At 39.8% G+C, this 17,057-nt stretch overlaps 1 protein-coding gene across 3 annotated transcripts in view; it reads left to right on the top strand.

Moving 5' to 3' along the window:
• Positions 1-17,057, top strand: part of LOC135740952 (adhesion G protein-coupled receptor D2) — a 119,946-nt gene that overhangs the window by 36,777 nt on the left and 66,112 nt on the right. For all 3 annotated transcript variants that reach the window (XM_065259539.2, XM_065259538.1, XM_065259537.1), the window contains exon 21: positions 14,448-14,489. In XM_065259539.2, the coding sequence (XP_065115611.1) occupies positions 14,448-14,489 (42 nt within the window). The remainder of the gene's footprint in view (positions 1-14,447; positions 14,490-17,057) is intronic.

Genomic DNA, 17,057 nt, shown 5'->3' with positions numbered 1-17,057 from the left:
AAATGATAGATCTTGACCTTTGGGGCCTCTCCTGAAACAGCATAGCACTGTATTTTCATTACTGTATTCAGTTTTGTACCATACCATTTCTATAACAAAAAAAATATGAGATCCTGACTAACCTTGAAATACACAAATTAGTTTTTAACAAGATGTTAAACCTTTGAATAAAAGTGCCTTGACTTCATAAAAGACTGTTGAATAGGCCTTGGCAATACATTGATATATTGTGGCGAATGTTGAGATTGTTCTGTATTTTAATATTGTTATGCTTGAATATATGCACAAGATTTTTTACTTAAAGGTGCATTGTGTAACTTTTAGAAGTATCTCTTGACAGAGATGCAATATAATGTACATAACTAAATTATAATTAGTGGTGTATAAAGACCTTACACAATGAACCATTATGCTTTTATTACCTTAGAATGAGCCATTTTCATCTCCATACAACGCGGGTCCCCTTACGTGAGAGTCACGTTATGTTTCTACAGTAGCCTTGAACGGACAAACTGTTGTATAGAGTGCGTTTCGTCCCTATGTTGTCTCAGATGAGGACATGTTTATCCTGCGCCAGCTACCGTAGCTTCTCATTGCGAGGTTAGTTGCAATCTGTAATTTTACTGCAATTTTTACCCACATTACACCTTTAAGAAATTAGTAATATTAGTCATTTTTTTGATTAAGTATATACGCTCACCTAAAGGATTATTAGGAACACCTGTTCAATTTCTCACTAACCCAATTATCTAATCAACCAATCACATGGCAGTTGCTTCAATGCATTTAGGGGTGTGGTCCTGGTCAGTTTCCTGAACTCCAAACTGAATGTCAGAATGGGAAAGAAAGGTGATTTAAGCAATTTTGAGTGTGGCATGGTTGATTGTGCCAGACAGCCCGGTCTGATTATTTCACAATCTGCTCAGTTACTGGGATTTTCACACACAACCATTTCTAGGGTTTACAAAGAATGGTGTGAAAAGGGAAAAACATTCAGTATGCGGCAGTCCTGTGGACGAAAATGCTTTGTTCATGCTAGAGGTCAGAGGAGAATTGGCAGACTGATTCAAGCTGATAGAAGAGCAACTTTGACTGAAATAACCACTCGTTACAACCGAGGTATGCAGCAAAGCATTTGTGAAGCCACAACACGCACAACCTTGAGGTGGATGGGTTACCACCGGGTACCACTCATCTCCACTAGAAATAGGAAAAAGAGACTACAATTTGCACGAGCTCACCAAAATTGGACAGTTGAAGACTGAAAAAATGTTGCCTGGTCTGATGAGTCTCCATTTTTGTTGAGACATTCAGATGGTAGAGTCAGAATTTGGCGTAAACAGAATGAGAACATGGATCCATCATGCCTTGTTACCACTGTGCAGGCTGGTGGTGGTGTTGTAATGGTGTGGGGGATGTTTCCTTGGCACACTTTAGGCCCCTTAGTGCCAATTGGGCATCGTTTAAATGCCACGGCCTACCTGAGCATTGTTTCTGACCATGTCCATCCCTTTATGACCACCATGTAATCATCCTCTGAAGGCTACTTCCAGCAGGATAATGCACCATGTCACAAAACTTGAATCATTTCAAAATGGTTTCTTGAATATGACAATGAGTTCACTGTACTAAAATGGCTCCCACAGTCACCAGATCTCAACCCAATAGAGCATCTTTGGGATGTGGTGGAACAGGAGCTTCATGCTCTGGATGTGCATCCCACAAATCTCCATCAACTGCAAGATGCTATCCTATCAATATGGGCCAACATTTCTAAAGAATGCTTTCAGCACCTTGTTGAATCAATGGCATGTAGAATTAAGGCAGTTCTGAAGGCGAAAGGGGGTCAAACATTGTATTAGTATGGTGTTCCTAATAATCCTTTAGGTGAGTTGTTCAGAGTTGCTATTGAGAATTGTGAAATTTAATTTTGTATTAACTATTGAAATTTTGCTGAAAACCCGAGGTCAAGAAAAATAACTCTAAAATCTTAATCTCAAACATTACCGTGATATTATTATCGTTATTAATAATTATTATTATTGCGGTAATTAGTCTTTATGTGAAATAATATTTAGGCTATATCACCCACACCTACTGCTGGTACGACTTTGGATGTTATAACGATCATGATTGTTATTTTTTTTTCTCTGCATCCAATTTGAGAGGAGTGAGTGTGTTTCTGTTGTATACACGGTTGCGAGCAGCGATAGCAGGGAACATCTGTTTTGCGCTTGTTGTTCCTCTTGGCTGCTTCTCAATTGGATTTCCTCAAGCAGGTCCAAGAGCTGTCACCTCTGCCAGGCTCTGTTAGCTATCACCACTGGACCCTATATTAAGAAGGGCTTTCAGGGCTAAGTTAATAACTCTCCCCGCTTCCCCTGACTGCCTTGCATTGCCTCAGCCCCTCTCCGCCTTGCCTCTGGAGGGCTGGGTGTCCTGTGGGTATCCCTCTGGCGGTCTCTCTCCTCTTCAGCTCCTCCCTGCCTCAAGAGGACTTTACGGATGCTCATTCTGTCTGGTGTCTGAATAGGCGTGCATATGGTTAGGGTTAGGGCCCCTAACTTTAAAGGTTTTACCGCCAAAATTATGCTTAAATAGTTCTGTACATTCAATTCTTTCATAGAACGCAAATGGAGATGGGAACATCTTTTCTCATCAACCATATGTGCATAACTCGTTGAATAATACTTGATTAATTGAGAATAAGTGTAATAAGCATTTTTCATCTGGCAGTCTATAAAATTAGTGAAAATATCTAGTAGACTTGAGCCCTAGCTAGGGAGCAGAACATCATAGAGTCTTTGACCTGTAAGCAACAATCCAGAACATCCAAGCATTGTAGTGGTGAGTTTTTCTTCCTCACATTTCTTCTGACAGTGTAATAGTGCAGCTTTTCTCTCTCCCTCACACGCTTTTGGTGTTCGCACGCCCTAACCTGCCTCATCCAGGGACCTGACTGGCAGTCTGTTAGTTTTCTTTATTTAAAGAGAGTGGACCGCCCTTCGCAGGCTGGGCCATTAAAAATACACCATCCGCTGTGACATGAGAAATCAGTTAAAGTTTGGCTGCCGGTCGAAAAATGCGCATGTGCGTTGATAGATCGGATTAAATATTGTTGTCATATTGATGGGTGTATTTTTTTAAAGCAAGTGTTACAAATTCAAGCCTGTTCTTTAATGTCAAAAAGCGTGGAGATGAAATCAGATCTGTGCACAATCATTTTATTGGCAATGTTTTGAAAATGTCTCTAGTGTGAAAATTACGAATTAGAATCAGATATGACATTATACGTTGTGCCTAACGTGTCCCTGCGCCTTCTCTCCACTGCACGGCGAAGAGACGTGGCCTCTCATTTCCGACGTGGATGTTGACCGGGGCAGACTGTCCTCAGTCCGTTTCCAACCGTGCTGCACCGTTGGGCGGAGCCCAGCTCTCAATAAAAGGGTGTCCGGGGTCCGCGGCGACGTCAGCCACCCAACTGACCCGTCTTGAAACACGGACCAAGGAGTCTAACTGTGTGTTCACACCAGCCGCGTTTGAGGGGTCAAATAGCGTATACCGCATCTAGTTTGCTGCTTGGACTTTTTGAGTTTACTCGCTTCATTCTAGTCGAACGATTCTAGCCATCGAGACATTCCACAAAAATCTGCGTCATGGGAGGGGCTTCTGCGACTCCGCTCGTTTCCTGTAATCACGTCACTACTAGAGCAAGCTCCTGATTGTTTAACGCGGCACGTTTTTCCGGCAAAGTTCACATTTTTCAACTCGCGTGTTTCCTGCTAACTAGACGCGCGAATGAGGCGGAATCGCGTATACCGCGTTGCGCTAAACGGCTCATTCGCACCGCAAGACCTCCAGACGCGTCTTCACATAGACTTAACATTGAAATCACTCACGCTTGACGCCTATACCACGGCTGGTGTGAACGCAGCATTACGCACGCGCGAGTCGAAGGGTGTCCCGAGCCCCCGTGCCGCAATAAAGGTGAAGGTCGGCGCGAAAATTACGAATTAGAATCAGATATGACGTTATACGTTGGGGCCTAACGTGAAAAACACAAGGCAACATTTAAAACATAATTTCTAATGAAAATACTTTATAACCAATTAAAATTCGATAACATTTCACGTTCCCATTTTCATGTTAATAATAAAATGAAAAGTCTTGTGGTTTCACAGCTGGGCCTGGTTTTGAACGCTCTCCCGCAGAAACAGCCCACTGACATTCTCACCACACAGCTGAACACGTCTACAAATTTGATCCAGTTTGAAGGTTCTGCAGTACATCACCGTCAAGACCCAAACTTGACATTTCGCCCTTATTTAAAAAACTGCTGGCACTTAAAGTAAACGTTGTGTATACAACTTAATTAAACTGTTTTTCTCGGGGGCGTCAGAGACATTAGTAGGTCTCTTAAAAACGCGTGAAAAACCTATTTCTCTCTCTCTTTCTCTCTCACCAAGAGCTTTTGGGAAACTTTTCAGTCTCCGATTACTGTAATTGCTGCCACATGCATGGATTTCAAACTGACACTAACAGAGAAAGCCTGGATCCCTTGACCCTACACAGATTGATACATCAACTTTAGTTTGACAAAACGAGACATTTCTCTGGGTTTTCTGTTTGTAATCCTACTAAGATTAAAGTCAGAAAGGGTGTGCAGAACATTTGATATTCCATTAGCTGCAGAAGAGTCGCTCTCTGTTTGTTGAAGCAGGACATTAACTATGCATGTTTGCTGACCTCGATTTAATAAAATGTTGTCTGCCTACAGCCACAATGGTGCACGATTAACTTCACCATTAGTTTTGCTGTTATCTTCTATCTAAGTCATGTATTTGATTTAACTATTTCTTCAAATTTATATATAAATAATATGAAAAAGTTTTTTCACTTACCAACAATAATTTTCAAAAGTTTTTCCTTATGCCGTTTATGTGAATATGTAACATAATAATTGCATATACAGTCAAATCATATTAACTCCCCACCAGCCATTTTTTTTAAAGTTCACAAAATGCCTTAAAAATATATAAACATACAAATATATCAAATGAAAGAACCGATCCTTTGCTTTTAAACATACAATAAACAAACAAACAAAATGAAAAAAAAGTTTATAAACTCTTAAATATGGGTATTTTTCTTAGAAAATAAAAAAATTAGCAAAAAGCTGAAATAATTGCATTTTTGTGAAGGAATTTTGTTAGAGATCAGACTCAGAATGGTTATCAAAACATTTTTTGCTCACATTTTTTAATCCAAATTTTTTCTCTTAATTGACGATATAACTCGTCAATGGCAGGGAAAGAGTTAAATAGGTAGTAATTATTACTTGTAATGTATCCGTTTGTGCAAAATACATGAGTGTTTTTACTCTTGCACCTCATTGATGAGAGATTTACTTTGCCAAGTGTGTACAGAATTACAGTTTTTTCTTTCACACCAAACATTATGCCATTTGTGACTTTAAAAGTGCTAATTTGCAACTAAACAAACACAAAGTTGCGTTTCCAATACACTTCAAGTTGTGCAAATTGAAATGCGGCCTTAAAATCGCAAAATGTCAGGCAAATCGTAAAGCGTTATATCTCAAACTGCATTGAAAACGGTTTTCACATTTACAGGTCACCTGTCATGCATTAAAGTCACATGATCATTCTTTAACTCATTTCCCGCCAGCCTTTTTTTAAAAGTTGCCCGTCAGCATTTTTTTTTTGATTTTCACAAAAGTTTCACAAAATGCCTTCCAGGAAAATTTTCTTCTAAAAGTATATAAACATACAAATATATCAAATGAAAGAACAGACCTCTTCTTTTAAACAAGCAACAAACAAACAAACAAAACAGGAAAAAACTTTTAATTCTATCTACATTTTTTTTCTCTGCTTATAAACTATTAAATATTTTACAAAACATTTTGCGCAAAAAGCTAAAATAATTGCATTTTTGTAAAGGAATTTTGTTAGAGATCAGATTCTGAATGATTATCAAAACATACACGGAGTATAAATTATGTTTTTGCTTCAGTTTTTTTATAAATTAGGCCATCTAGTGGATAATCGCGGTATTACAGATTACCATAAAAACTCATCTGGAACATTTTTTTTTTTAGGCAAATGTTTTTTCTTAATTGACGCGATAACTTGTCAATGGCAGGAAATGAGTCAAATAGGCATGTTCGACTTCATGTGGCGCCGGAAACACGGACAGGCGGATGACGTCAAGATACCGAGAGAGCGATTCGAGAAATCATATGGAGAAGACTATTTTCGAATCGTTCTCGCGATAGTTTGATGTCAACTGCCTGTCAGTTCTTGCGGCACCACTTGAAGCCGAACAAGCCTAATGTTGCGCATTTACAGGTCACCTGTCGTGCATTAAAGTCACATGATCATTCTCTAGATATGGTGCTGTATGTTTGGTTGAAGGACAAGACAGAAGAGGTGTTTTTTCGAATTCATACGCCGCCATTCAGACAGACAGGTGGATGACATAAAAATACAGCGATAGCGTTTCGGAGTGTATACCAGCCTGATCTTACAAGAATTCATACATATTTTACAAATTGGCTGATTCGTATGATTTCGTACAAAGTTAATCATGCAAAAACATACGATAATCATAAAAAAACAATAACGAAACCCCACCAAAACCCCAACGTCACAGGGTTTAAGGCAAATCCTAAAAAAAATGTACAAATTTGGTCGTACAAATTAATTTATGCCACCTTGTAAAATGAATTAGCCACATTGTAAAATACGTACGAATTGTCGTGAGATAGCATTGGGCATACAAAGCAGTTGACTCTCTAAACTTTAAGAAGTAAAAGTTGGATTAACTTAAAAACTAACTTTTTAATTGGTAACGCCTAAAGAATTACATTTTTTCAACTTAATTTTAATTGAAGTAATTTTTAAGTAGATCCAAATTTTACTCTTGATGTATTTTGATGTCATCCGTCTGGTGCTGTATAAGGTCGAACGCACCCGTTGCCATGGTTTTTGGAATGACTTGTCTTGCAAGAAAAAATACATTTTACTCACATAACATCGGTTAATGGAAACATGTGATTTCGCCATACTTTTTTATCGACATAAAGCTAGTTTTGCGCAACTCTATAATGCAAACCAGACTACACACACACAGCTTAAGTCGCCCAAAGTCCCGTCACCAAAAACAGATGTTAAAAGTCATCTGGTTATGTGGTGTAATTGTGCGTCTGCATTTGTGTTGCACCAGGTAATCTTCCCTCTGTTTAAGATCGCACTGAACATAACCCTAACCTAGCCTTGAACTTCTATGTAAAATCACCAGCAAACCACATACACACACACCTGATACCCCTCATGTCGTCATCAAAGCCCACTGCGCTATTTGCTAAATTGAGAAATTGGTTCCAACCATGAACGTAAAAGGTCTGGTCCTGCTCAAAAAGCACTCGTTTTTGTAAAAGTGATAAATTAGATACTGTTTCCTTTCATTACTGCTTACTAAAATCTGACGCTTTAGAGATTCATCTATTTTTATCCTATGACAATGCCCTCTTGACTGGATATGTAAAGGTAACGTATGGATTTTGTTGCGTATAATTACTGATATCACTCCATTCCTTCATCTGGTCAGCTTTATTTGTTTCAGAGAAAGCTGTCCTATATATGTATGTATATACTATACAATATATATCAGCTCAGAAAACTGCCCACACTCTCTGCCTATATACTGTGTCCCTTTAATCATAGTTTTCATTTCAGCACATTGAAATTTCCCTTACCAAGGACAACGCCATAAATAAAAACAAAAAAGGGTTTCTCGAAGGAAATTTCACCAGCTCGCTCCCTAAGTTTTTGTGCATTAGGGGACCGGCAAGGAATAAAAAAGACAAGGTGGTCATCTGCGCAAATTTATAATCATTTATTACGTGGCAGCTGGCGAGTGCAAGTAAGTAAAAGCGTGAAGGCAGACATCCATAAATGGGACGTGAAGCCTTTAAATGAAAAGCAAAGTGAATTCCTGTACCTTGTCATAGGTAATGAGGAGCAAGGGCCTTTCTTCTGGGTAGAGTACAGTGCTTTTGCTCTCAGTTCAGTTGAATGCGCTCGCCCCTGATGTATAGCCACAAATTTGAAGGGAATTTATCTGCGTTTGATGCAGGACGCTGCCCAGATTTAGGAGGATATGGATGAGTGACCTGAACAAAAAATGTTTTCAGTTCATTTTTTGGGGGGGGGGGGGCAAATGCATTTTTAGATGGAAGTGGCCAGTAATCATTTGTGAATCAAGCTTCCACCCCTGCCTGCCTACCACTATGTGAGGTTAAATATATGTCCTGATTATTTGAATGCAATCATACTTTTCTTTGGCGTACTGTATTAGGCACTCTGGGGTGCGTGTGTTTGTCGACTACATTTTGTTTTTTCCTAATTAGTTTTGTTAGGAGATAATTTATGCTTTTTGTTTGATGTATAGCAATACAAAAAGTCCCATTCCTATGCATACGTTTCAACCATTTTAGAGTTCAAAAGAATACAATTTTTTTCTTGAACCTCAAAAAACAACACAATTCATTTAAATGTGCTCCATTTTCCGTGTTTGTTTTTAGCCCGACGTTAATGAATTAACTTTTCTAAACAATCCATCGTTATTGTTCCGGTACCGCTTATTTTTAACTCAATTACATTCTAATTGGTCATTTTTCGTAATGTGCAAGGGATGTTTTTCCACTTTGTTCATAACATAACGAAATATTAAACGCAAATAAGGCCCATGATCAAAAACATGATAATTCATTTGCAACACTAAATAGGAAATTGACAGTCTAATACAAACCAATGGGGTGTTTGCGGCTTTGTCTTTTACCCCCTACTGTCGCTGGTACTGTAGCACATTATTAAGCCGTGCAAGCTTTCAGGAGGAAAAGTACAATACAGTAAAACTTTTAGAAACGGCCATGAAGAAACTATGCACGTATTTTACTGCGTTTAAAGTTCAGTAATACACAAATTCATCTTTACACACTCTCAAAAAAAGGTACTAAAGTTTTCATGGGACAGTAGGCTACCTTTTAAAATGGTCCTAATATGTGCCATTTTGGTACAGATATTTACCTTTGAGGTACCAGTATGTACCTCTAAGGTACCAATGTGTAACTCTAATGCTGGGTTCACACCAGACGCGTTTGAGGCGTCAAATTCGCGTCTACCACGCGTAGTTGGGCGCTTGAACATTTTGACTGTACTCGCTTGAATCTCGCGTGAAATGCCGCGCATGAAATTCTAGTCTACAAGACATTCACACGGAAATTTGCGTCATGGGAGGGGCTTCTGGGACTCCGCTCGCTTCCTGTAATCACATCACTACTAGAGCAAGCTCCTGATTGGTTAACGCAGTGCGTTTTTCCGCCGAGGTTCATATTTTTTAACTTCGATAAGGCGGAATCGCGCCGCCCTAAATGCCTAATTCTCGCCGCGAGACCTCCAGACGCGCGGCAACGCGTCTTTACATTGACTTAACATTGAAATCACTCGCGCCTCCATCGCGGCTGGTGTGAACGTGGCATAATGGAAGAGGTGGCAAGCGCGAGTGATTTGCATGTTGATTCAATGCAAAGATGCAAATAGGCATCCTGCAGCGTGGTAAGTGCGGAGGGCAGTAATTGCGGTACGGATGGTGCGGAGCGAGGTGCAGATGGTGCGGAGCGCGGTAAGCGCGGTGCGGATGGCACGTTCCCTACGTATTGAGTGTTGAAAATCGTAACTTTTTGCGCCGTGTTAAACAATCAGGAGCGTGCCGTGATTTCAGGAAGCGAGCGGAGGCAGAAAAACAAAACAACAATGGAGGACAATCATCATCGCTATACGAGACATCTTCGTACTTTGACAGGAATTAATTGGATCTTGTTTGGAAGAAAGTGAGTAAGGAGGTCAAACAATCTGTTAAGTTTACTCAATTTGAGCTATATAAGCCCCTCCCATGACGCAAATTTTATGCGTGAATGTCTTGAATTACTAGATTTTCACGCTCGAAAGAAGCGAGTAAACTCAATGTTCAAGCGTCCAACTATGTGCGAATAGCACATTTTTGCCGCCTCTTACGTATCTGGTGTGAACGAACAGTAAGGTACCAATATGCACATGTTAGGTACAAAAGTGTACTTTTTTAAAAGGTACCACAGCAGTGACAACTTTAGGGTTTGTGTACACCAAAACTTTTAAAAGCGGCTGAAAACGCCTGGACAACGCCGAATGCCAGCTGTTTTTCAGCTGAGTGCCAGCTTTCTTCAGCTAAGCACTTTGGTAGCTCTGATACATCAGCTGTGAGACGGTTGGTTGCTGTGCTACTTTTCCCGCCCCTTCTCCACTGTGATTGGATGGCCACATGAGAACTGACATTGACGAGCGGAGCATTTCATTCAAAGTTTAACTTTTTTCAACTATCGGCACCCAGCGCTGAGCGCGGAAAAACGGCCAAGCTCCGGTTTTCAGCGCGGAAGAAAACCGCTAGCTGCTGGCTTATTTGAAAAATGCAGAGCTTCCATTGGAAACAATTGAAAACATGCGCCGGCCGTGGGCGTAAAAGCTTTGGTGTGTCCAGCCCCTTATAGCTTCTTGTTAATTTTTTTTTGAGAGTGTATAATAAAACAATGCTGTATGGCAGTTTTTCCCAATCAGGGGGTCGGGGCCCACGGGGGGACCTTAGCAGATTTCCAAGAGGGCCTCAAGATGACTTAAAATTATAAAAAATTAGACAAAACAAGCAGTAAAATGATCTAAAACAAGCAAAAATCAAGATGTTTCTATTTTTGGACCATTTTAGTAGCGAATTTACATCTGTCTAGTCATTCCAAGTTTTATTTAATTTTATGTGGAAAAAATTGCGTGAGTGGGGGGCCATCAAATATCGTTGTGGGCAACTAGCAGGCCTTAAAGAAAAAAGGTTGGGAACCACTGCGGCATGGCACACCCGATTTAAGCTTTTGAGAAGGAATTCTCCGATCGATTGGCTGCAGATCAGTATCGGTCGATCATCGCATTAAATGACTTGATCGGTACTTGCAAAATTTGCCGATCTCATAAACCAATCTTTCTGTTTACATTTGTCATTATAGGGCTCATTTTTACAACTCCTTGCTCATGTGCGACCTGCAAAAAAAAATTGTTGCATGGCCATATGGGACAGCCGTTCTCCACAGCAGTGATTAAATGAAGAGGACTGGCATTACTGGCAACAGAGTGGACATCTTGAACAGACCACCAAATCATGTCAATGATTTATTGATATCCAGCTGTGGCAAATTGGACATTTCAAACTCTTGGTTGATTGATGTCAGTTTATAAGAGATGTCAAAAACAGAAACGGATATTAAAAGGGATAGTTCACCAAAAAATGAAAATTCTGTCATCATTTACTCACTATTAAGTTGTGTCACACTTGTATAAATTTATTTGTTCTGGTGAACACAAAGGAAGATATTTTGCACCAGGTATATTTTCAGCACCATTAACTTCAATAGTACTTTTTTCCTACTATAGAAGTCAGTGGTGCCCCCTTTTTAGAAAAGGGATTCGAACTCTGGACGACTTGCTTCAGCGACTTTTGAGTCTACTATTTCTTTTGAAAGCCAATAACTCACGCTTTTTCAGACTGTTTACATTCATTTACAACCAAATGACACACTGCATGAAAGGTAATTTTCGCGATGGCATAGTACATGCTCTTTAACTGCCTTTCATTCGTGTATTACGTGTACTCTTATGAAAGAAAGAACAAAATATGGCCATAAACTGTTACAGATATATAAAATATGTGAGTTTTAGCCATGTTTCTTCAGGAATTTTGCAAGAGTTGAAGGGAAAAGTGCTCCGCTCAAGTAATCAAAACTTTTTCGGTGTCGAATTCCAAAAGAAGGAATGTTGACTTGTGTATATTTTACTTCTTTCACTTGCAATGTACACCTAACACAATAAAATGAGACCTTGCCAGGCCCAAACAGAATCCGCACACGCAGATTTCAGTGGAAAAGCTGATTTTAATGCCCATCATTGACATACATGTGTGTTTGTGAGCAGTATAGCCATCATCATTGACAAGCACACATATCCAGTGCGTGCGTGTGTTTGTGAGCCGTCATTGACAAGCAGTACACAAACCCTGCGCATGCTGTTTATCTGTGATCATTTGAAATGATAGAGAGCATGAATCATTTGATATTTGAGATGAAATAAAACTTACTGCGGACATAAGGAGATCTCACTTGACTCTGTCGACTGATCAAGTTATGTTTAATATCGACGTACGCGGCCGTTGATTACACACATCGGGTGCTGACGTGGAGATAAGCATTTTTTCCGGTGAGCCTTAGGGGCGGTTCACATTTTGTGGACGCACCTGGAAAAAACTAGCGCATCACAATGCATCGCTTTATGCATAGGCTTTTGGTAATTGTTAAAATAGTTTTCCCATCCTTTTTTTACAGTTAAAATCAAACAAAATGAAAAATACACTGCTGTGGACGTTGTTTACTTCATTAATGTGTTTTACTGTGTTAATGGAATAAGGATGCGAGTAGGATTCGGTATTCGGTTTCGGATTCGGCCGAATCTTGAACAGTGGATTCGGTATTCAGCCGAACCCAAAAAATCGGGATTCGGTGCATCCCTAGTCTGTGGTAACTGTGGTAAGCAGAATAAATGACACTGGTCCTTTTAATTATTTGAAAATTATTAAATGACCCGTCTTCAAAGTTTCAGCTCAAAATACCATATAGATCATTTATTATAACTTGTTAAAATTGCCACTTTTCAGGTGTGCGCAAAAATGTGCCGTTTTTGGGTGTGTCCTCTAAAATGCAAATGAGCTGATCACTGCACTAAATGGCAGTGCTGTGGTTGGATAGTGCAGACTAAGTGGCGGTATTATCCCCTTATGACATCACAAGGGGAGCCAAATTTCACTGACTCATTTTTTCACATGCTTGCAGAGAATGGTTTACCAAAACTAAGTTACTAAGGTTACGTAAAAACTTCAGTTTGGAGGCAGGGAGCCAGACGAACTTAGCCCCGCCCACAACATTTCAGGACGGGAAGTTCAGTCTGAAGTCACTCCGTTGTGGCGCTACTATGCTCGAACAAAACTGTTCAGACCAATTAAATTGTCAGGGAGGGCTTTATGCCAGAGGCGAAGCCGCAGTATCATTCTTCTGCCTAAACACTTGCGCGCCCAATTCAACCACGCCAATCATAACGACACGCCCCGTTTCTATAGCATCAAATTGCTAGCTAAAATAAAAACTTAGCACAAAAATTAACAATTGAACATATATCAGCGTGATAACAACTACCTTAAAGGCCCAAAACCATCTTTCGAAAAATTTGAGTGGAAGTGTAAATAATTTATTTTTTAGAACCGAGTCCGGTTCGTTTGCATGGAGAGGGCGGGGTTTATGCCCTGTACTGCAGCCAGCCACCAGGGGGCGATCAAAGAGCCAGCGATTTCACTTTTCAAGATGTACGAGGCACACCCGCGCTCAACTTTCAAACATCCCTACAACCTAAATGGATGCTCACGATTATGTAAGGACAGGGCCATGCTCGGTGGACCAAGTGCGTCATTGAGCCACCGTTTTCACCCTGCCCAAAAAATCTAACTCTGCAATTCAGTATACTACATAGTTAACAGTCTTTTTGGTGTGTTTCAGCAATACATTTCAAGAACGTTTTTTTGCAGTATTCTGAAGAGTATTGCATGTTATTTTGTTACATAGTTCATACATTTTAAATGGATGTGTCTATGTCAGTTTTTGTTCGTGGAAACTTCATGAAATTGTTGAATTAAAGCGACCTTCCCCACTTACCCAACATATACCGTATGTTGTATGTAGACCTGTTTCGTTCATTTGTCCTCTTTTTTAGCCTTTGTACTGTTGAACAATATATTCAATCATCACAACCATGAAAGATTCCTATTTTGATGGCACCATATGTGCCCTTTTCTGTACATCCAAGGGCACCCCTGTGATACTTCTTTCAAATCTAGTTATAGAGTTTTTGTTAACTTTAAATTGTTTTTCTGTAACCTTTATTTCACTTTCTTTCAATCTGCCATGCGCCTGGTTGTTCTTTGTTAGACTAACACTTAGACACAAGCTTTGGAAACCTTGAGCCAAAGTTCTCAATCTTCACTTTAGACTTCAGGCTGTTTTCACACACAAAAACTAATGGCATTTTAAATATCTTAATGCCATTATCAGCTCTTTGGATTTATAAATGTTTAGACGGATGTTTCTTAAAACATTTTGTTTTATTCGGTTATACAGCATACAGCTGAATTGCTTTCACAAAAGCCAAATAAAAAATCTAGTTTCTATGTAGCTTTTTGTTAATTTCAGAACCTCAAATAAAAAGAAAAAACTTCTTTTTTCATCTGCTTCTCTCTTTTTTTTGCAGGGTCTCTTCATCTTCCTGATATATGGCGTGTACAACACTGAGGTAAGTCCGCAGTGCATCTCAAGGCTAACTGAGTGAGTGAGAGAAATGACATGATGTTTCTGATGGGACCCCCACCCAACCAAATAAAGGCCGCGGGGGGATATTGAAGCGCGCCTCCTTTTGCTTTTTCTTTTTTCGACGCGAACGTCCCACTGCCCTTCATGCTTGGGCTAACTTATATGCATCCAGGCCCACCATTAAACACTGACACCCGGAGTAAAGAGCCAGTCATCCCTCAAGCACATTGGCCAATATTTCACTGCCTCTTTAAGTTTTTTAAACGCACAGTCTTCCATTTAACATTCTGACATTAGAGCTCACCGCGAGTTCAACGCCAGAGACGGATGGAGGAAACGGATATGTATGCAGGACGGTGGGCAAATTTAACTGCAGGACGGTTATTACCATATAGATGCTCTTTAGAAAGCGAAAAAACTAAATACTGGAGTGAATTGTCCTAGAAACTTCAATCGGAATGTGAACGAGCCACATCCAATATCAGATCATCTTGTGTATTTATTATTTGTGTTGCGGTTTCCTCCTTGGATAACCTGAATTGACCTTGTGCCTAAACCAGAGTATGTGGTTTAATTTTTGTTATACTCATAAATTAAATTAATAACATTATTAAAGATGCAATAATATACATTACAATGTTGTGGCTGAACGCAAATCATTAAATTGCATTCCAAAAGTCTTTGTTTTATTTCCTTCGAACATAAATGTATCAGATTGCTGACCTACACTCCGCAACAGTCGATACTGAATTTAAGTCGTCTTTCAGCGTGTTGCTCCACATGCATCACATTTTTGAGATGCCGTGTTTGAGTTTAAAAATATTTCACGTCTCAATACCCCTTCGTTCGGCTGTGTTTTGTTGTACTGTATCTAGCTGTTTAAAATGCAAGATCATGTTCTGTGCGATCGGCCTCAGTCATTCTGTGCTGACTGCTCAATGTAAGTGTGGTTTGGCGAGGCACGTTGCCTATAGCAGCAGCTCGGGCTGGGCTGACCACGGACCCACAAAAACATGAAGTACTTCCAGCTTGAATTTCTCCATTGGTAGGAAGCCATTCATTATTACAGTGCTTACATACAAGTCACGGGACACAAAGTTTGAATGAAATTACTATTTTTAAAATTAATGGTACTAAAGGAAAGCGTTATGTGTATTGTGTAACTTGAAGAAGGATATCTTTCGTGTATAAAGACTTTATACAATGAACTGTATTGTTTTAATTACCTAAGAATGAGCCGTTTTTATCTACATATACGGCATGAAAGTCGACATCATGTTTCTACAGTAGCCCTAAACGAACAAACTGTTTTACACAGCGCATTTCTTCCCTACGTTGTCTCACTGTGCGTTCACACCAGACGCGGAAAAGGCGGTAAGCGTGAGTGATTTACATGTTAAGTCAATGCAAAGATGTGGTGTGGTAACCAATCAGGAGCTTGCTTACTCTAGTAGTGATGTGATTACAGGAAGCGAGCGGAGTCGCAGAAGCCACTCCCATGACGCAAATTTCCACGTGAATGTCTCGAATGACTAGAATTTCACGCACGAATAAAGCGACTAAACTCAAAATGTTAAAGCGTCCAACTACGTGCGTCTGGGGTGAATGCATGTTTGTTCTGTGGCACCTACCATATGCATTTAAAACTTCAGGGTCGAAACCTGTTTGCGCGTCCAACATTATACAAAGACAAAATATTTCCGCGTATTTGGATTCCATGATTCCGTCCGCGTTATCTGCATCGCGGAAATCATAGGGCCCTAAATGAATAACTCGCCTCATCTTACTCCACTCCTTTAACTTTAACTGACATTGTGATTGTAAACCAAGACCGCGTGTGGCTTTCGGAAGTGCTTGTGCAGAGTTACGCCCAGTGCGTAAACGTTTTCGATCACTTATAGGGATGGTCGCTTTTGAAGCACTGCTTCATGAAGCTTCGAAACTTTTATGAATTGTTTGTTTCGAATCATTGGTTCAGAACGTGTTTCAAAACTGGCCAAGTCACGTGATTTTAGCAAACGAGGCTTCATTACATCATAACTGCTTCGAAACGTTTTGAAAATCCGATGATTCACCACTAGGGGGAGTTGTAAAAAAGTGTAAGTTGTTTGGAAAGAAACGGCTTTTACACTATTTTGACCAGCAGGTGTCGCCATTGTGTGTGGTGTTTCGAACGCTTCGAAAACCTGAATCAATTTTCGAAGCAATTGGTTCAATTGATTCGAAGCTTCAAAAAGCTTCGTTTCTCCCATTACTAATCACTTATCGAACGGTCATTACGGTTTTATCGGGAAAATTCATACCAGGAAAATTATTGTTATCGAATTATCTCCCAGCACTACCGAGGTGATATATTGGCATATTTCCTGTTTTAGGAATAATATTATTTTAGGATATAATTTTAGGAACACTGTCATTAAGAACACACACCATATGCAAACCGTAGCTAAATAATTTGTGGTGCGCCCCATGCCAGTAATTCCTGTCCCTGTTTAAGTTTGCTATCTAGTGGTCAGGATGTAAACTCCAAAAACAATTGTGTCATGAACAG

This window comes from Paramisgurnus dabryanus, chromosome 24 (genome assembly GCF_030506205.2).
Source record: "Paramisgurnus dabryanus chromosome 24, PD_genome_1.1, whole genome shotgun sequence".
NCBI classification, from domain to species: Eukaryota; Metazoa; Chordata; class Actinopteri; order Cypriniformes; family Cobitidae; genus Paramisgurnus; species Paramisgurnus dabryanus.
The sequence above is the reverse complement of the archived record's forward strand: the minus strand, read 5'-3'. Positions and strand labels throughout refer to the sequence as shown.